The sequence below is a fragment of the Falco punctatus genome (assembly GCF_963210335.1).
Source record: "Falco punctatus genome assembly, chromosome: 7".
In the NCBI taxonomy this organism is placed as follows: Eukaryota; Metazoa; Chordata; class Aves; order Falconiformes; family Falconidae; genus Falco; species Falco punctatus.
The window spans coordinates 46,176,622-46,197,013 of NC_137587.1; the positions used below are offsets into that span (position 1 = coordinate 46,176,622).

A 20,392-nucleotide genomic window follows, 5' to 3' on the forward strand; every position below is an offset into this window, starting at 1 on the left:
GCCCACCGCCCCTGCACCCAGGTACTCCCCCCTGGCTGAGTGATATTCCCTGACGATTCCCAAAAGCTTTGCAACAAGGAGACAGTTCCCAGCAGCCAGTGCCTGGCCTCACACCTGCAGCTGTGGGTGCTGGGAGCTGCCTCAGGACCTCCGCCGTCCCCTCCGCCAGCCCAGCCCCAGGCTGGAGCCGTGGGTGGTTCCCGTAACACCGCTGCCTTTCCTCGGGGCCGCAGGACGGCAGCTGTTGCAGTAACCATAGCCCACTGCGCGCACCCCAGCCTGCTGCTTGGCTCCCGGCCCCCCGATGTGTTCCCCACTGCACCTGCCCAAGTCCTTTTATCAGCTCGCTCGTGTCCTATTCAGGCACCAAAGATGTCCCAACTCCACATCTGTCACTCCACAAGCACCCCTATTCACTCATCAACCCTTTTGTCCGTTGCTGCATTTTCTACGCTGGCCTAACATCATCCCTTTCTGACCAAGTAATTTCTTCCACGGAACACAGCGCTGTCCCACTAAGCCACAGTCCCTCCATGCCCTCGCACGGAGCTGATCACCTTCCCAAGTTATGTGGGGCTGGCACCAAGGCAGTATAAATTTGACACTAAAGTTTGCTAAAGATTGTGAACTGCAAGTGGGAGTATTAAAGAAGTATCATCCTTTCCACTTATAAAAATAGTCGCTAATCTAAGTCTCAAAGGAATTACAGACAGGCTTTCAAAACTGCAAGATACAGAACAGAGACCTCTTTATATCGGCAGAATGCTCTACTCCAGCACCATATTGCCCCTTTCTGTTTCTCTCGTAATTAAATATAAGTAACATACCAGGAGAGCTCCGCTGTATAATTGCTTTATTTTCTGCTTATTAGTTCTTTACCAACACTACAGCCATATTGAGAACACAAAATTCCTGTTTACTTTAGTCAGGGAGATCACAGTCTACAAACTCATTCACTGATCAGACACAATTAACGCCATTCAAAACTTAGTCCATAAATTCACATGAACACAAATTGATGCACTTAAACTCCAGATTAGTTTTGAAATCATAGGATTTCTTACAGATTGCCACTTTATCCTACAGGCTGTGTTTACTGCCCGAGAGCCACTAGTTCGTGGTAAGGTTCAGCTACAACCTATAAAGGACATGTTGAAAGTGAAACCTTTGTATTTTGTTCAGTAGCAATGGCCATTTATTTTTGACATCTCTGCCACATGTTTCAGTAACTTTTTCTCCCCCTCAAAAAAAGACAATAAAAAAATTCAGAAGCATAATCAGTTTCCTTTCACCTACAAAAACAGAATAACAAAGTTACTAAGGAAATACAAAATTGTGAATTCAACTTAATGCAAAGTCTACCAAAGAAGTCTGCCCCAGCACTTGAAAACACAGTAAATCAACTTAGACGAAAAATGGAAGTTATTGAAGTTTTCATGTTGACTGAGAATAGATTTAAGAAAGTTCAAGAACCATTAACAGAGCTTCAAGTTTTCCAGTTTAGGCATTTACTTTGTGCTTGGCTATTTTATTTATGCTCCAGAAGAAAACAGTAACCTTATTCTTGTATTTTTAGTCTTTATACCACCAACCTACTTGTTAAGTTACATCAACAGGAGAAAAAAAAAAGCTAGAAAATAGAGCAATGATATTCCAATGGCAAAAAGCCTTGAGTGAAAAAAAAAAAATAATCTCACCTCCTCTTCTTTAGAGCTGAGATTGGAGTTATTCTACATTAAGCTTTTGCAGACTTTCTTTAACTTACAAAGACTTAATAGTCAATTGATGCTCTACCTTCTAGCTTAAAGAACCCATTCAGTCCCATCTGCAACCCACATCAAGGTAAGTCTTTTGGAACCATATTCTAAAGGAACTTTTAAGTGGTCCAAAGAATTCAATTTCAGAAGTTAATTCAGTATTTTTATCTTCCATACATCTTTGGTAAGAGCTCCATATACAATGTACTCAGCATGCAGAGTCAACACTGCAAAAATGTAGTGTAATGCCCCCAATTTCATGTAAAACCCATATCCTTGGAAAAAAAAAAGCCAAAAAAAAAAGCCATTTTCTTCTGGTTTTGTAGCATACATTCCTAGAATTCCCCAATTGAGTTTAACTCCTTGAGGAAATCTGAAGTTAATCCTTAAGGCTGAATAAGAACCAGCTGCTTTAACATTTTTTGCACCCAGCATTAATACTTGTTTGAGTTTTTGTACTAATACTTATCCTGGGTGGGGCTTTTTTGCCAGTCACATGTACAGACTGTGATATGGCAAATGAGCTGCTTGCCCTTTAAGAACTAATTATGGAAGTTTACATTCATTGTCGTATACTCTCTCTCTCTCTCTCTCCCCTCCCCGCTCTCATTAGTAGTTACTCAATGGGCTTCAGACATCCAACATAGCTCCCTTCCTACAGGACTACAGCAACAACCGGCTACCGAGACAGATGGTGAAGGACTGCAACTACTTGCATGAGTTCAGTCGAGTCCTGGAAAACTGAACCAAGAAGTGATTTCCTCAAAATGGCTATTATTCAGGTGTCAGAAATTACCGAGCTCAATTAAAGCTTAGCACAGAACTTGCCCCTTTGGAAGTCTACAAAATGGGGGGAAAAAAACACACCCCAGTATTTCTTTCTCCACTACATGCCTGTTGGAAAGAATCAGAAACCCTTTTAAGATTTAGAAGTCTTCAACTGCCTTGAGATGAAAGCAATTTGTCTCGCTCACAAGACAGGCAAGTCAGTGCTAGATTTTTGCCTAAACACCTGTGATTTAAAGTAAAACTTGTTGCAATGCATACACCTTATTGCTGCATTTTCTGGAAGGAACCTATCTTGCATTGATTCGGAGACTGACACAGGTAGTAAAAACCGCAGCTAAACATCATTTAAGTTTGCAATGCAAGACGAAAACTGGACAGTATCTACCCTGGAACTATTACATCATTCATGTCTTATTTGCTATATGGTTGTTATGTAGTATGGGGAACTTATTTGCATCCCTTCTCATGCATGATGTATGGTTCAGAACTTCACAGCTGACATTTCAAAGCAGTTCTTACATTACCTAGTTAACATTATGCCTGATATGCACTTTGAACATGTTACAATGGTATTCTCACTATCTGCCACTGTAGGCAAGAATTTGTTTCATTATTAGTCTGAGATATGAAGACAGACTGAGAGTCACTATTTAGTTACAGATTAACAGAACTTTAAAAAAAGTCCTTAATATAAAAAGACAGACTGCAGTTTGATTTTAAGCAATAATTTTCAGTTTACTAGATGAAGTAGACCTATCAACATATTCTGCATGAATGCAAAAAAGTAGCAATCTACAGCAAGTGATAGAAGAAAAAAAAATAATATAATCAAAACAGTAGAACCAGAAAGCATACATTGAAAATGGTATCCCTCCCCCAACCATCCCCCAAAATAATCAAACCATCTTAAGGGCTATCAAAGGGGGGGGGAGAAAGTTACTTAGCAAGTCTACAATGTGTCTTTCCCCTGTTTGCTGGAAGTCTGCCATAGCATCTAGTGCTTGTGTTCGTGTCACATTCGGAGATTAGAGCATCCTAACGCCAAGCAAGAAGAGTTAAAACAGGAATCCAGTCAAGTGTGCAGAAGGAAAGGGTGGTAACTGGAGAAAGGTGATGATAATCCTATGGATGCTTTTGTTTTACTTTTCAGTAGAGAATCATTCTTCTGGAAAGCCATGTCGGTTACTTTTTTTTCTTTAATTCTTTGTAGACTAAATAGTTACTCTCTCATTAGGATTTATAATTGGATGTTAACCATGTCAGCCCTTCATAGAGTCCATCCCCTGTAGTAGCACAGGAGGGCTGCACATACCAATTCCTATCCCTGATTCGGGTCAGGCCCAGTTTCTCCTGGATTTCATGGGGTTTCATGGCATCAGGCAGGTCCTGCTTGTTGGCGAAGATGAGGATGATGGCGTCCCGCATCTCCCTGTCGTTGATAATGCGGTGGAGCTCCTGGCGGGCCTCGTCGATGCGGTCGCGATCGGCGCAGTCCACCACAAAGATCAACCCTTGCGTGCCCGTGTAGTAGTGCCTCCAGAGGGGACGGATCTTGTCCTGGCCCCCGACATCCCACACGTTGAACTTGACGTTTTTGTAAGTAACCGTCTCCACGTTGAAGCCCACGGTGGGGATGGTGGTGACGGACTGGCCCAGCTTCAGTTTGTACAGGATGGTGGTTTTACCAGCCGCGTCCAGACCCAGCATCAGGATCCGCATCTCCTTGTTGCCGAAGATCTTGGACAGCACCTTGCCCATCTCGGCGGCATCCAAGGGGCCCGGCGCCTCCGGGGTGGGGGGTGGGGGGAGCGGAGGGCGAGCGCCGACCCACCCGAACAGCCCGGGCGGGGCGGGGGCCGAAGCGGAGCGGGGCCGGCCCAGGGGTGTCAGGGCAAGGGCAGGCGGGGCTCAGCGCCGGCCGCGCATGGGGCGGCTGCGGAAGAAGCGGGGCGGGGGAGGGGGAGGCGAGGGGAGGCCTGGCGCGGCGGTGCGGACCAGGCGCTGCGGGAAGGGGGCCGCGCCGCTCTCCGCTCCTCCGCCTGGCCCGAGGCGGCGGCTCCGCCCGGCTCCTGCCTTGGCTCCCGCGCCGGCGCCTCAGCTCATGGATGCCGGCTTAGGGGCGGCGGCTCCGCGTCCTGCCTGCAAAGGGACGGAGAGAGCGTGAGACAGGGCGGCGCGGCGAGCGGGGAGGGGAGGGGAGCGGAGCGGGCGGCAGTTACCTCAGGGCCGGCGGGCTCGCGGCCGGCTCCTCTGCGCGCCGCTCCCTCAGCCAGCACCGCCGGAAAAGGCGCCGCGCGAGCCCGCCTCACTTCCCCTCCGCCGCCAGGGCGCCTGCGCGCGGCGCCCCCGCCCCGCCCGCCGGGCCGCTCGCGGCGCCACCCGCCGCCCCTGCCCCCGCGCATGCGCCGCCGCAGCCGGCCGCGGGGAGGGGGGGACGCGCTCTGACCCGCCCCCTTCCGCCCAGGCCGCGCGCGCCACTCCGCTTCCCGCGCGGCCTCGGGTGGGAACTGCGGCTGCGCGGGGGCCGTGGCGGCCGGAACCCCGCCCCGCCGCGCGTGCTCCTTCCCTGGCGGGAGGGGCGGGGCAGTCCCTCCCGCCCGCCCGCGAGGCGCGGTGCGCGTGCGCCACCCCAGCCCCACCTACCCCGGCCGCCGGGCGGGGTAGCCGCTCGCCTCGCCCTGCCGCGCCTGCGCGGAGCGGGCCGGCGGCAGAGGGGCGGGGCGGGGCCCGGCTCCCGCGGGCGGCACTGCGCGTGCGGGCAGGCGAGGGGGCGGGGCCTCGGTGGGGAGAGGCGCCACGCGATCACACGTCAGCAGGAGCGCGCGGAGGGCGCCGAGGGCGCGTCTTAAAGGGCCAGCAGCGCCCGGGTGGCGGTGCCAGCGAGGAGGGGAAGGCTGGGCTGGCGGGGCGCCGAGGGCTTACGGCCCAGTGCCTCGGGGCGCGGTGCGGGAGCTGGGCTGGCATAAGCGTGTCCTTCGGGGTGACCTCTAGCTGGCCGGCTGTGGTAGCGCTGCAGGTGGCACACCCAGCCGGGCTGCGAGGCCTCGGCTCCCTGCTCGCCTCGGTGGGCGAAGGGGGCCCCGATGGGAGAAGGAACCCAGTGACAGGGTGCCCGCCTCGGGAAGGCGCTGAGGTGCTGCCCACGGCCGGCTGTGCTGCACCAAGGCAGGCCCCTTTCACCTGACCCCAGCGCTGCTGTGGGCTGGGTGCTGTGTCGGGTCCTGAGCGAGCCCAGGGCAGTGTGGTGACAAGGCACAGGGCAGCTGGCAGCAGTTGCGTGCTGTGCTTGGGTCCCAGGCAGGGAGGTAACCTGAGTGGCCCTGGCACTGTGCCTGTGACCTGCTGGGGTGGGCCCTCACAGAACCCTCCGGAAAGAGCCTTCCCTGTGTAAAACTAAACCCTATCTTAGGATACAGGGGGGGATGTAGGGAGAGGGTGCTGGGACGCAGGTTGCCCAGAGAGGTGATGGATGCTCCATCCCTCGAAACATTCAGGGCCAGGTTGGACAGGGCTCTGAGCCACCTGGTGGAGTTGAAGATGTCCCTGCTTGCTGCAGGACTAGATGGCCTTTAAAGCCCTCTTCAAACCCAGACCTTTCTGTGATGTGTAGTGTCATTGGGTTTATGGCCCCTTCTTGTCTTGGGTCACTCCCTGTAATCCAGATCAGTGAAATTCCAGCTGTGGCCAACCACTTGGAAATGCAGCGTTCGCCTACCCAGCCACAGTCCGGGCCTGCCTTCCCCGGGAGCGGTGCCCCAGCACGCCCTGCTTGACACACAGCAGCGCCCTCTGCGCACCGGCAGGCACACGTTTGCCCAGTTTCACACGCACAACATGTCGCAACCCTGCGCTCCCAGAGCGGTGCCAGCGAGGCCAGCGCACACGAGCAGTGCAGAGCTGCTCCAGTATGCCGGAGCATGGGGGTGCCCCCCCCAGTTCCTGCTGGCAAGGCTTGCGCAGAGGAAGGCAAGGGGAAAGCAAACCTGTGTTGGTAGTTGCTTCTGAGCTGATGGCATGGATATGGGAAGCAGCACCCAGAACGCAAACCCAGCAAAATGTGCTGTGGTCACTTTGGGGTCAGCCTTCAGGGAAGCTGGGTGGTGTGGTCACGTTCTGAACTGTATGGCTCTCAGAGAGCACAGGTGTCTTCCACTTTGGATCACGTGCGTAAGATTGACTTCACTGTATCCTTCTGTCCCTTCAAAAATACCAAATTATAAGTTAATTTTTATGGCAGACATTTTTGCAGTTGTGTGGGACATGCAAAGCGATCCCCCTTGGGACAGCAAAAGGGAAATTGGTGTCTTTAAAGTCTAGAATAATGGGAGATTTCCTGGACTACAGGACTATTAAGTGGATGACAGTAAGTTTCTGAGGCAGCCTTGCTCTTTCATGCAGCGAGCAAAGATGGAGGATGCCAAGGAAAGCATACCAGCCATGGCCTCTCCAAATGAGCGTGTGCAGGCTGCGCCAGGGGTACCGTTTGCTGACACCAGGGCTCACGAGTGTCCCTGCATGCATCAGGCAGTGCCAGAGTTCATCCTGTCATGGTTAAAGTAGCAGGTAATACTGCTAAGTACTGTACTGGTGTGGGATTAACAGCAAGGCCTAGTGATCCCACTGGATACAGCTAGTTCAGTCTCTCACTGGCATCAGAAATTTATCTAAATATTTTACTGCCAATCAGGGCTAAAATTAACATCAGGATGTGGACGTTTGTGGGTTTCTACTTGGCTCTGTTCCGCATGACCATTTCCGTGCTGGTGAATGTGAGCGGCAGGTTATTAAATGAGGCAGCAGTAGTACAAGACCATGGGTCTTGACCAAAATAGTTGCAAACGGAGATGTCAGAAGCTTTGAAGTACTGCCTTTGTCTGTGTGCAGGTTGATTGCTCTACCCGCTGGCCTCAGAGCAGAATTTTCTGGTTTCAGGAAATGACTGTCTTTTTAGCGTTTTTGTTTGGGCTGTGTAAAGCATTAAGGGGAGGGTGTGACTGCATGTGAGGCTTTTCTGCTTTTCTTGTTAATAGCTGAGAGTTACCTTAGGTGCTTTCTCCTGGGATCTACCCATTGTGGAATATGGATCTCAAGCATTAAGTGTGTCAGCACCTGGCAGCCAGCGGAACACTGAATGGCACCTGGGATGGTTCTCTGTCTGGGCTGCAGGAGGGGATGGCTGCGCTGCAGCCTGTGCCACCAGCCAGTGGGTACCACAAGGCACAAATAAAAATGAATACCTGCAGAGTGGGAAAGTGCCTTTTCTATCACCTTCTCCCTCTGTTTTGACCCAGGCGTGCTGTTCCTCGGGTCTCTCGAACTGTGTCTTTTTTTACCTTTGTTAGTGACTGCATTGTCCCTCATCCTTGGGGACTGTCTGCAGACAGGGCTTGGCCAGTTTTGGTTTTGCCCATTTCAGCTGGCCAAGAGCTGGGTTCTTCTGTTTTTCCTGAGCTTCTTCTCTCCTTTCCCTCCTGGTAAACTGGAAGTGGTGGGACTGTGAAGTACTTGCATGCATGCCAAGGCGGGGAGTTGCTTTCAGGGAGACAGCAGCTGCTCTTGCACGAGAGCTGCTGAGGAGCCGATCTCCACGTGGTGGGACCTTGTGCTGACTAAGCAGCAGTGCCACTTCCTGCGCTGCTCCTCTCCCCGCAGGGTTCCTGCGTGCCCATGCTTGATATCGGCAAATGAGAGGGTGCTCCAATCTGTATTATCCCTTTGCCAGCAGGGGCCCGCTCCTTTCCTGATGCATGTTCTGCCCTGGGTGGGCCCGTGGCCGAGATGAGCCATGCTGCTCCAGGCTGTGGTCAACAGCTTCTGCTCAACTGCCTTTGCCCCACAGGTCCCTGAGCCTTTAGCAGCTGCGTGTCCCATCCCTCAGCAGCCAGAGCAGGGACAGGCTAGGCACCCCGACAGTTCCCTGAGCTCTCCCGCTGATGCCTCTGCTGCTGATCAGAGCTTTTCTGCTTAGACCCTGAGCTGGAGCAGGGTGCTGTGTTCTTCAGCTGCCACTGTGTGACCTGCTGAAAGCATCCAAAGTTGATCTTGCCATCATCCAAGTCCAAAAACCTGACAAAGAGAAGTGATATGCTGCACTACACACAGCAGATCCAAAACTTAATTGAGTGGGGATGTGGCTACGTGCTGTAGAAGAGAAATGGGATCCACTCAGGCAAATACTTTTTCACCTGCACTGGGCTTTATTCGTGAGGATCCTCCCTGCCCTTCAGGAAAACTTTCTGTTTGTATGGTCTGTGCACCAGAAGAAGATTTTATGTGGTTTGGCATGTGTTTTTCAAGTAATTATTACTGCTTTTTAGGATGATACATAGCAAAAAGACATTTGAGAAACTCAGCACTTTCAATAGTTAAGATCTCCAATTAGTCACTAATAAATTCTGTGCATGTCAATCCTTGTAGCTCACATTTACCAGTCCCACAGAGAATGGGTGAGAAGCTGGTGAGAGAGCACCACCTACTTTTGGAACATTTTTATGTGGAACCATATTAGTTTCCGTAAGTGAACAGAAAGGATGGTAAACAGGAAGCAGAATGTAAACGGCATAACTTAGTAAAACAAATAAAGGGTTCTTTGCCTGAGGAACCCCACTGCTGTGTCCCCACAGAGTTACTGCCTCTTACCTTGGAGAGCCAGGAAAAAACATAGCTTGTGTTACGAGCCTTTAAAATGTGAATTTGTCCCAGTGCAAGATGTTTTGAAAGTCAGGTTCTTATTTTTCAGATAGCAACATAAGTAACTGTGGGGTGGAAATGTGTCATCAAAGATGAAGAGGTGTGATGGTGCGAGCAAGAAGACTTGATTGCAGTGCTCAGCCTGCAGAAAGTTGATACAAATCTACGCCCTGTAACCACCCCTCATGGAAAGAAGTGCACATTAGGCACTATATATACTCAATACAGCGTAGGTTCTTACATTGCTGGTTGATTTTTCACGGTCAGACACCCAACAGAAGCATTTACAATACCCGAACACGTTCTAGATTACCCGAGAAATGTGACTTCTCTGAAGGGGTTCAGTTTCACATAACCTGCTTAAGAATTAAAAACCTTCTCGGGGCCTTGGCAACACCCAGCAAGTTACTGGGTAGCCTGCAGAAGTTAAATATTTTAAAAGTAAGCACTGGCTGACAATGTGTCACTGGATGGAGTGCCTGTTGCATGCCAGTATAGATTTACAGCCCAGAGAGTAAAAAGCAATTATGGTTATAAAGTGATCATGAGTTAAAGCCTGGGGAGGAAGATAGCAAGTATCTGTAGAACCTTTTGGAAACTCACCTGGGCCTGGCTGCAGGGCAGCTGTTCCTTGTCTTTTTCTGTCTCCGTAAGGAGCTGAATGGGTGGAGCGGGTACCAAGGTTTGCACCTCTTGTTTTTCATGGTTTTGTGAGGCTGTGTTTGCATGTTCTGTCCTCCACTAGTGATCCAAGTGCTGTCACAATTAAAGTGGTGAACGAAAACAATACACCTTCAACTTTATGTACTAACCATCGCATCAGAAGAAGCAAGCCCCAAGGAAATGGATCAATAACTCCCTTTGGTTTTATCTCTTTGAATATAATTATCTTCCCAATCAGTTGGGATTTTGAACTTATTTTAATATGATGTAGCTCATCATGCTTCCTATTTTTTTTCTCTTCTTTTGGCAGAGGGAGATGGGAAAAGACTTTGTTACACTGAGCCTTCAAAGACCTTCGTGTCTTTCCAAGGAAGGAAAGGGGAATATAACAATGCTTTGGGCTTAGCATCTATGATAGAGAGATTCTTCTGTCGGGAAAATGAATTATATCCTTGATATTACAATTGAATTCCACTGCTAGATTTCTTATTGAGATATCTGATAGAATGGACCGAGTGTCTTCTGTTGGGGTGAGTCAGGTTAGAGAAGCGCTTTCCATGAGCGATTGGCTGTGGTCACTCTTGCCTGTAGGCAGGGAGTGCGGGAGATGGTCCCCATGGGCGTCTCAGCCCTGTTTCCTGCAATTCTGCGATGGTGGTGTCTGTACTACCACAGCCGGGCTTGGCCAGGAAACTAAACCTGCTGTTCTCCGGCGCTGTGTGCCTTACTGGCAGTGTGGCATTAAGCAGAGCCTTGGGCTTTCCCCATAAGGTGAATGTAACAGCGTTAGGGAAGTAGAGTGGGAAGGGGGTGTTGTATTCTGACTGCAGCAGGTTTCTGTTAGCCTCTGTGTGTGCTGAAACGGTGTAATGAGGACCCTGAAGAAGGGCTAGAAATCCCACATTTCTCATCAGGCGAAGGCCCTCTTCTGGTCTCCCTGGTATTCCTCCAGCTGCCTGTGGAAGCAGGGAAGAGTTCTTCCAAAGTGGCCTCTCAGCAGGAAAAACAGTTTGGCCTCCAGGCTGTTTGGGTTTGTTTTATATCTTAAGTACATTGAAATGCCTTTGCAGTTAATATCGGCAAACAATCTGTCTTCTCCTTTCATGGGTTCTTTTCAGGAGCAGACAGGGGAAATGTAGGTGGGGGATACTGCCTGACCAAATTTCTATAGGCCAAAATCCTGAGTCACCACCGTGACAATATTGGCTTGGAAAATCATGAAGCCTTAACAAGAGTAAAAATAATCTGTGAGGCTTTTGCATTTTTACACCTTGTATTTACCAGCAGCAGCAGAGCAGAAGATACACCGATGACCTTCAGGACTCAGCTGGATGTCGTGCCTAACCCCATGGAGACCTGCACCCGGAGGTTTTTGGACCCCAAGCCATTGCTGATGTCTAGATGTTCTGAGTCATCTTGGTGTCTTACTAAGCATGGCAGTGACAAGGGGATGTCCAGGAAGCTCATGGTGGTGGCACTTTGCAGTCAGTGCCATGGTCCAGCAGAAATCTGCTGTATTCTCCATCCACACTCTAATGCAGAGAGATCTTTGCTGGCAGATTCCAAGGGCTTTTTTTCCTCTAAGGTGTGTTTTAGTCATTCACAGGGTCTCTGGTTGCAGACACAGTGCGACATCGCCTGGCCCTCACCAGGGGTGGAGGTTTGGAGCTCAGTGGGATCCCAAAGCCAGTTCTTCGGGAGGCTGGAGCCCAGCTTACCCGTAAAGCTCCTGCACATGGGGAGCTCAGCAGGAGCCTGGAGCAGCTGATCCTGCTGAGAAAGATGCAGCAACCAGCTGTCAGATGAGTACCACGGGGCAGAGGTCCCCCTGAGCTCAGAGCTGAGCAGCCAAGGTTTCCCCAGCTCTGAGCGGCCTCATTTTTTATTTCATTTGTTGCTGTGGTGGTCAGGAGCCGTACCAGGGCACACCTCTGTGCAGGCCAGCAGCACTGTCAGGACTCTAGCTGCATCCTGGCTCTGCCTTGTCCCTCCTCAGTCTGCCAAGCTCGTTCCCACCAGATTTTCCCAGGCAAAACAGGCAGTTTCATGCCCCTGCTGTCTTGATTCACTTCTGCTGTTTTTTTCATGTGATGGAAAATTTGTGTATTTGTGTCTTTGTGTCACTCGTAGAAGAAGAGGATGGGAGGGGGATGTCTGGCCCTGTGTTAAGTGTCATTTCTGTGCAGGCAGCTTGCCTTTCTCCCCTGTTTGTGGATGTCAGGCCTACATCTCCTTATGCCCGTGACCCCTAAGTCATTATCCTAATGCCTTTAACCAAAACTCCAGCTGTCACTGACAGCTCTTCCTTAAGTAGATAATAGGAGCCCAGAACAAGATGTCTCTCTCTCCCATGCAGCCCTGACACCTTTCAGGACTTGTGCAGCACTGGAGAAGATCTTGTTTGTCTTTTCTGAGATGGGATTGCCGTGTGTGTACTTTAGCCCTGGACTTTGCTCCACAAACTTGGGTCAGGCAGTCTGGAAGAAATGCTTAGGTACCTCCTGAGGTGCTGCTGGTGGGTCTGGCCTTGGGCAGGAGGTGTGTCCGTGCCTCCAGGAGGAGGCATGTCTGTGTCTGGAACTCAGGCACGTCTGCGCTTGGCCAGGAGGTACCTCCATGCCTTGACCTCTGCACTTATGAAATGCAATACAAAGACACCATCCTTTGATGTCTTTAGCCCTTTGGTTAGGACTAAGCCGGCTGCAGGCCTGCTGTGTCCACAGCATCAGCGACAGCTTTGGTGGGGAGAGCCTGGAGGGGATCTGCAGAGGAGGGGGCAGCAGCAGGAGGCTCTGGCTGGGCTGGTGCTGCTCTCCAGCAGTGTTTGCGACCTCAGCAGCTGGTTCTGCTCTCCTCCAGGCTGGCGTAGAGTCAGGTTGCTGCCCTTGGAGGTGATATGCATGGCTTTCCTGGGTAGACATGACAGTCTGGGCACCCCTACTCTACTGTACATGTTCACAGGCACCAGAGATCCCCCAGGCTAGTGCTCAGTGTGTCTGAAGAAATAACATGTATCTGGAGAGGGGAAAAGCCCCAAAAGGCCATTTTGGCAATGGCAGCGTGTGGATTGGGATCAGCTTTGGCTCGCTCTGCTGGGAAAGGAGCAGTGCAATTCTGGATTAGACCAAAGGCTGCTTTGACTATCTGAACATGTTGGCTTTAAGCTTTCTTTGCAGCCACAGGTCTCCGTGGAGCCAGAGGGAGGTGAGGGACCTGCAGCATCCCCAGCCCTGGCCAGCTGCACAGTTATTTTCATGGGATGCCTGGGGGTGGTCTCTTGGACAGGCCTCCGAGAAAGGCAAAACTCACAGTGAAGATCTCAAATATTCTGTTAAAGTATTTCTGCTGTCTGTTGCAGAAGTGAATGGATAAAGGCAAGAAGCTCCTGCATTTCGTTCCTTGCATTACATTTTTGTGATTTTATATCCTTCTCTGAGAATCAAACCACTTTATTACATCTGTGAGTATTCACTGCAGTGAGTAGGTTGCCTTAGACTCTCCTCAGCAAATCCTCTGAGCTCTCACTGGACACATCCTAGATCACGACCATGAACTTAATTTGGCCTACAACAAACCTACCTTAACTTGGCCTTTCTAAAGCAAAATATTGTGCTGAATCTTCACTTGCAGAGCTAAATTTTGCTTCCTGTACTTGATGCTCATGATGCTCCTTCTCCCCTGTGTTCCCACTATGTTGCTGAAGCATTAATGCACGCTGCTGCCTGAGCTCCCGGCTGCCACGGCGAGGCTGGAGGAGCTGCTCTGCGGAGGCGGCGGGAGCTGCGGCCAGCCGGGCACGGTGGCTTGTGCCTGTAATCCAAGCGCCAGGGAGGCTGAGGCTGGTGGACGGCTTGAGCCTGGGGGTTCTGGGCTGCAGCGAGCTGTGCTGAGCGGGTGTCCGCGCTAAGGCCGGCATCGATATGGTGGTCCTGGGGGAGCCGGGGGCTACCAGGTCGCCTAAGGAGGGGTGAACCGGCCCAGGTCGGAGACGGAGCAGGTCAAAGCTCCCGTGCCGGTCAGTAGCGGGATGGCGCCTGTGAACAGTCCCTGTAGCACAGCCCGGGCGAGAGAGCGGGACCCAGCCTCTTTTGGCATCTTTCCCGTGCACAACCCCGTGCTTGTCAGTTCTCTGTGCCAGGGAGCAATCGCAGAAGGCTGAAGTAATACTGGGGAAAGGCAGAAGCATTCCCACAGATGTTTGAGCTGAAGATGCTGCCCCTGCCTTGCTCCCTCAGGTGTGCACACGTTTTGGTGGCCTGTGTTGTGACTTCTTGGAGTGGTGAAAGGCCACAGTGCAGGACCCAGCCAGACCTTTGGGATCCCAATAGATGTAACTACTAAAATGGGAAATGACAGGCAGCAGAATTTTCAACGTGTTTCTGGCTCAGGGACCCTGCGCACCTGCGAGTCAGGTAAGCATCCCTCAAACTCCCTGGCTTAGGCAGCCTGCTCGGGACCAAGATGGGGCTGCAGCTCCCAGGAGCATTTCATTAGTCTGCCCCATCAGGTATTTACTGTCACAGCTCATTTGTGTCCTTGGCTCTGAGCTTTACACTCCTAGGAAAAACACTGGCGAATCAGGAAGCCTTTTGCTATGAGGAGTATTTCAAAGCAAGGAGTGGGACATCTCTTACCTGCTCTTCGGTAAATGAAATGTACTGAGCTCCCTGATGCACCTCACTTGGCTGAAAATGAAAGTAGAGCATCATGATGTGCCTCTTCTGGCTCAAAACAAGAATCCTGGGCTTTCTCAGCTGCTTAAATATACTTGTGCTCAGAAATCTTTCCTGTCTATCCATCCATCCGTTTTTTAAACATAAAATACGAGCAACCCAAGGACATTTGCTCAGTTCCCCACTGCCGCTCTGTGGCCAGGCAGAGCCACACAAGACGGATGTGGAGGAATCTGCAAAAGCCTGAAAAACAGCCGGGCACGGTGGCTTGTGCCTGTAATCCAAGCGCCTGGGGTGGCTGAGGCTGGTGGATGGCTTGAGCCTGGGAGCTCAGCGTTGGAGCAAACTGTGCCGAGCGGGCGTCAGCGCTAAGGCTGGCATCGATATGGTGGTCCTAGGGGAGCCGGGGGCCACCAGGTCGCCTAAGGAGGGGTGAACCGGCCCAGGTTGGAGACGGAGCAGGTCGAAGCTCCCGTGCCGGTCAGTAGCGGGATGGCACCTGTAGCACAGCCTGGGTGAGAGGGCGGGACCCAGTTTCCTTTTGTGTGGGGAATGGGGTGGCCAGGGGTCTGCATGGAGGAGCAGGGACCACATCTCGCCTCACAGTGGGGAGAGAGAGGGATGGGGGGAAAAAATGAGATGTTTTTAAAAGGGGAGGGAGGGGGCCCAGATACACTTCTAAAGAAATCCCTTCATCAAAGAGATACCCCTGATCCTCCACTGGCCCCAGCTAGATCCCACCACGCAGCTCTGGCAACAAACCCCAGGTCATGTCAAGACCTAACAAATCAGATTAGAAACACAAAATAACTGAGGTTGGAAAAAACCTTTTAGATTGCCGAGTCCAACCATTAATGCAGCGCTGCCAAGGTCACCACTAAACCCTGTCCCTAAGCACCACATCTACACGTCTTTTAAACCTCCAGGGTTGGTGCCTCCACCGCCTTCCTGGGCAGCCTGTGCCAGTGCTTAACAACCCCTTTGGCGAAGAAATTTTTCCTCATGTCCATAAACCTGCCTGTTGGAATAAGGGTTTGCCGGAGTCAAGAAGATGCTCAATATGAGTTATGCATCTTGCTCAACTTTATTAGTTTCTAACAGTACTTATATAGAACCGATACACATGCACATTCGTAAAGCAGAAATATAATTGGTTAGTATTCTCTAAACGCGCACGGTTCTCACACCCCTAATTATCATGACTAAAATAAGCATTCTATCCATGTAGCTAATTGTGTTGCTGTGCTTCAGCCTTGTAGTTTGTTACTATTTTCCCATACCGGTCCCTATCTTTCTTGGCCCTGCACCTGCTTTCCCAGCAGCTGTATCTTGTTACAGCCACGGCCTGTTGGCACAACATAATTACTTGGTCTCAGGATTCAGGAATAGCTCAAGGCCACCTTTCTTGTTAACTTCAGCACAGCAACTTCAGTACAATTCTGATTACAGGCCTATTCTAATACCAGGCCTGGATTGTGCAGAACTTCAGGGATTCTAAGGCCATGCTTCTGCAGCCGTTCTTCTGCACCCGCCCCAGCACAACTTGGGGCCGTTGCCTCTCGTCCCGTCGCTTGTTACCGGGGAGCAGAGGCCGAACGCCCCCAGCCCTGTCACATTTGCGCTGGACCCCCTGGCCAGGGCTCCCCTCGCCGCCTCAGCCCCGGCAGCCCCGGCCCCGCCCCCGCCCCGCCCCCGCGGCGTGACGTCACGGCGCGGCAGCACTAGGGGCGGCGGCGCGCGGCTCGCAGCGCCGGGCGCGGTGGCGCGTGCCTGTAGTCCCAGCTACTCGGGAGGCCGAGCCCGCCGGATCGCTTGAGCCCAGGAGTTCTGGGCTGCAGTGCGCTATGCCGAGCGGGCGTCCGCGCTAAGGCCGGCATCAATATGGTGAGCCCCGGGGAGCCGAGGCACACCAGGTTGACTAAGGAGGGGTGAACCGGCCCAGGTCGGAGACGGAGCAGGTCAAAGCTCCCGTGCCGGTCAGTAGCGGGATCGCGCCTGTGAATAGCCACTGCCGCGTAGCCTGGGCAACACAGAGAGACGCGGGCTCCTTTTCCGCCCCCCCGCAACAACGCTTTTGCCCTACGCGCACAACGGCCCCTGCCGTTCGCACCCGACTGCCCCGCTCTGCGGCACGGGGGCCGCGCACACCGCCTCCTGTCGGCCGCCCGTCGCACACAGCGCCCCCTGCCGGCCGCAGCGAAGTGCTGCCCCCTGCGCGCATGCGCGTGGCCGCGCAGCGGAGGGATTTGGCGCCGGGCGCGACCCGTAGCGAGCGCAGGCGCGGCCCCGAGCGCTGTCGTTGGGAGCGGGCGGTCGCGCCGCCGCCATGAAATCCCGTTTCAGCACCGTCGATATCCGCGCGGTGCTCGCCGAGCTCCGGCAGAGGTACCGGTTCACCCCCTCACGCTGTCCCTGGGCGCGGGGCCCGCTCCTGGGGAGGGGGGGCCCGACCCGGTCTGTAGCGCCTGTTTCCCCTCAGCGGGGCCCTGGCCCCGGGGCTGCGTGTGGCGGCTCTGCCCCGCTTCCCCCGCCGGTAGCCCGGCCCCGAGCTGGGGGGCTCCGCGCACACCCCCGCTCTGCCCCTCCGCGGGGCCCGGCCTCAGCCCCTCTGCCCTGCCCGTCTGCCCTGCCAGGCACGGCTCCGCGTCACCCCCATCTGCCCGGCCTCCGCGCGGCTCGGCACCGCCACCGCCGGGAGCGCAGCCCTCCCCTGGCGGCGATGCAGTTCCGTGCCGCCTTGTTCTGAGGTGGTTCCCTCGCCGCTGCACCTAGATTGCGAGACTGCTGTGGGGAGCGCAGCCCCACGCTTCGCTGGGCGGCGGGCTGCCCCTCATGGCGCCGCGGCGCAGCTCTGCCCTGCTCCGGTGCTGCCTGGGGGGTCCCCAGCGCATCCCCCCGCCGCTGAGCGCTGCGGGCGCTCTGCCCCGCCGGGTGCTCCTGTTCCCCCTCCCTCCCCCCCCCCCCCCCCATCGTCCTGCTGCTGTCCCCCCCCAGCCTCTCCCTGCAGAGCAGCTGAGTGCTCTTCCTTTCCTGCCTGCGTGGGGAAGGTGCTGGGGTCTGTCACCTACCCCCCCGCCCGGCTCAGAAGCTCCATCCTCGTGTCCATGCCCTGAGGAGCTCCATACCCTTCCGGTGTCCAGGGCAGCCTGCGTATTCAGCCCCCCTCTGAAGAAAATGATGACGAGACTGACCCAGAGGCCATTTCTGTGCTTGTACTGGGAATACTGGTGCCTCGTGCTGGCGAAGGGCTGCCCAAGTGACACAGAAGTTAGCCCGGAGGAGCAAAGTGCTCCAGTGTAACCAGTAAATTTTGCATCCCTGCTGCAAAGAGGAGCGCTTGCAGGAGTGAGCAGCCCGGCCTCCACCCTGTGCTGCAGATCCAGAAGCCGTCTGGTTGCAGCTGGGGTGTCCGCAGTAGCTGTTCATACTTCAGCTTGTTTACCTTTTTGCGCTTTATCCATTAATAGCAACTTCTCCATCTTTTGGCCATTTGGCTTCCAGCTCATTCCATTAATCTTTCTCTGCTGCCTTTTCAGTTACTGCTTGGTAATTTATCATAACTTGCACCTCTGCATATTTTAATTATCACTGGGGTTTTTTCAGCCCCTTGTGTGGTTTGTGTATCGTATTCTCCAAAGCATGTATTTTCTTTTTGACAGCTTATTGGGAATGAGAGTAAACAATGTTTATGATGTGGATAATAAGACATATCTTATTCGCCTTCAAAAGTAAGAACTTCTTTAAATTTCTTTATGCTATTATTGTACTAGATTTTTTTGTATGAATGTAATTTCTGTTGACAGGTGTGTGATTTTCCTGACTATACTTTTCAGTCAAATTCTATTGCTCTTTGATAAAATGCAGGAATTTTTACCCAGGAATTTCTTGGGAGATGAACGTGAAGCGTGAGATACTGCAGAAAATATACAAAAGGCCAAAGATGTTAGTGTAAAAGCACACAGTTGCCATTGTTTCTTTTTGTGGTGAGGGAAGAGAGGAGTTCAAGGAATGGGGAGCGATACTTAGTGATATTTGTGCACAGGTGAAGAGGGAGGTAGGACTTTTGTCCTGTCACTAACCTGTGACATGCTCCAGTGGTACCTGAGATGGACCGTTGCTCACGTGCTTGCCTCCACTTATACTGGGGAATTTTGAACTCCATTGCTTGCCAAGCATTTTGCTTTGCCAAATTATCTAGTAATTTTTCAAGTAAACTTGAAAAGTGGATGTCCTTTCACTGTCAGCGGCACTATTTGATGGATGTTACCGGTTTTGGCAAGGGTTTTATGTAGATGGTGTGCTGCTGGTTTGTGGTGCTTTGGTCTCATTCCAGTGCAAACTGGCATGTGGTGAGGGGTGGCTGCTCATGTGCCAAGTGGTGAGTCTTTATTTTGTTAACAGACCGGACTGCAAGGCCACGCTGCTGCTTGAATCTGGTATACGCATTCACACGACGGAGTTTGAGTGGCCAAAAAACATGATGCCATCTGGCTTTGCAATGAAGGTAAACTAACCTGCAGTTTCTTTTTAATAAGATGGCTGGATATCAGAAATCAGCATTTGTGTTCTGTCTTGGAGGCAGAATAAAAAACAGTGGAAGGATTTGCCTGATGGATCCTGATCAAGCGGGTCACTAAAGACAAGGGAAGAGCAATTGTGGACTTGGGGTCATGTCATTGATGTTCAGTGCCTGAAGCGATGAAAATTTAAGTTTATGAAGACTGATATTAATCTGATGGCTGTTTTCTGGGCCACTTAGACCTTCTGGAATTTTAATCCAGCAAAGTCTTTCTTATTCCAGTTGGATTGTCCAGATTTTTAGGCCCTGGATGCAACTCCCTGTATTAATAGAGTCTTGCTGTTCAGTCTGCTGGATCTTGAGGGTTCACATCTTGCTGCAAGCTGTTAGGCTGTGTTCGTGCAGGTAGATATGCAGGGATACAACCTGAGTGCTGACTCACACAGGTCTGGATGTGGCCTTATTGAAACGACTCAGCAAAGATCTCCAGGGTGGGTTTCCTCGTCTTACATGGATGCACAGATAATTCCAGTTCTCTTTGTAAAATAAACCCTTTGAATTTTTACTAGCTGCTCACTTGTTGAGGTAAACAAATAACAGTTTTTAATGGCAAAAATGTCTTAACATTAAGAGTCTGGAAGAATTATATTACCTATAAATATCAAGGTATTACTTTGCTAAGAGCTGTCTTGTCTTTGTATTACCAAGATCAGCATTTTTGCCCTTAGGGTATTTGTAATAAGTAAAAAGTGATCAGTGGCACAGGAGGGGTCTATAGCTAAGAATGTATTTCAGAATAAAATGTCACAAGCATGTCTGTTTGCATCATCTCACAGACATTTTCTCTGTTATTGACAGTGCCGTAAGCATTTAAAGACCAGAAGACTTGTCAGTGTAAAACAGTTGGGTATAGACAGAATTGTGGACTTCCAGTTTGGAAGCGATGAAGCTGCTTATCACCTCATCATTGAACTGTACGACAGGGTGAGTGCAAAGCGTGTCCTCTGTAAGCAAGCACATGAGTTTGGCCTTTGCTGATGATCCCCTGTCGTGTGCTCACAGGGTAACATTGTCCTGACAGACCACGAGTACATCATTTTAAACATTCTGAGGTTTCGCACGGATGAAGCAGACGATGTCAGATTTGCAGTTCGGGAACGATACCCAGTTGACAGTGCAAAAGCACCTGCACCTCTGCCAACCTTGGAAAGGTAATTGCTTTTAAGTGGTGTATGTATTGGAATAAACCCAAATTACTAGGAACTATGAAAGCCAGCATGTCTTTGTGTAGTCTCACATAT

The 20,392-nt window shown here is 51.7% G+C and overlaps 2 protein-coding genes across 3 annotated transcripts in view; one reads left to right on the forward strand and one right to left on the reverse strand.

The window, feature by feature from the left end:
* Positions 1-836: 836 nt before the first annotated feature.
* On the reverse strand, positions 837-4,904 carry ARF6 (ARF GTPase 6). The gene is made up of 2 exons (XM_080397105.1): positions 4,766-4,904; positions 837-4,685 (listed from the first exon to the last, which is right to left on the reverse strand). The coding sequence occupies exon 2, from the start codon at positions 4,302-4,304 to the stop codon at positions 3,777-3,779; it is 528 nt and encodes a 175-aa protein (XP_080253231.1). The 5' UTR covers positions 4,305-4,685; positions 4,766-4,904; the 3' UTR covers positions 837-3,776.
* An 11,899-nt stretch (positions 4,905-16,803) lies between these two features.
* Positions 16,804-20,392, forward strand: part of NEMF (nuclear export mediator factor) — a 162,394-nt gene continuing 158,805 nt past the window's right edge. For both annotated transcript variants that reach the window (XM_080397071.1, XM_080397070.1), the window contains exons 1-5: positions 16,804-16,957; positions 18,232-18,300; positions 18,974-19,076; positions 19,950-20,075; positions 20,154-20,302. In XM_080397071.1, coding sequence (XP_080253197.1) covers positions 16,899-16,957; positions 18,232-18,300; positions 18,974-19,076; positions 19,950-20,075; positions 20,154-20,302 — 506 coding nt within the window. In that variant the 5' untranslated portion in view covers positions 16,804-16,898. The remainder of the gene's footprint in view (positions 16,958-18,231; positions 18,301-18,973; positions 19,077-19,949; positions 20,076-20,153; positions 20,303-20,392) is intronic.

Coding starts and splice junctions, on each gene's coding strand:
- ARF6 (XM_080397105.1), bottom strand. CDS start 4,304: ATGGGCAAGGTGCTGTCCAAGATCTTCGGCAACAAGGAGATGCGGATC.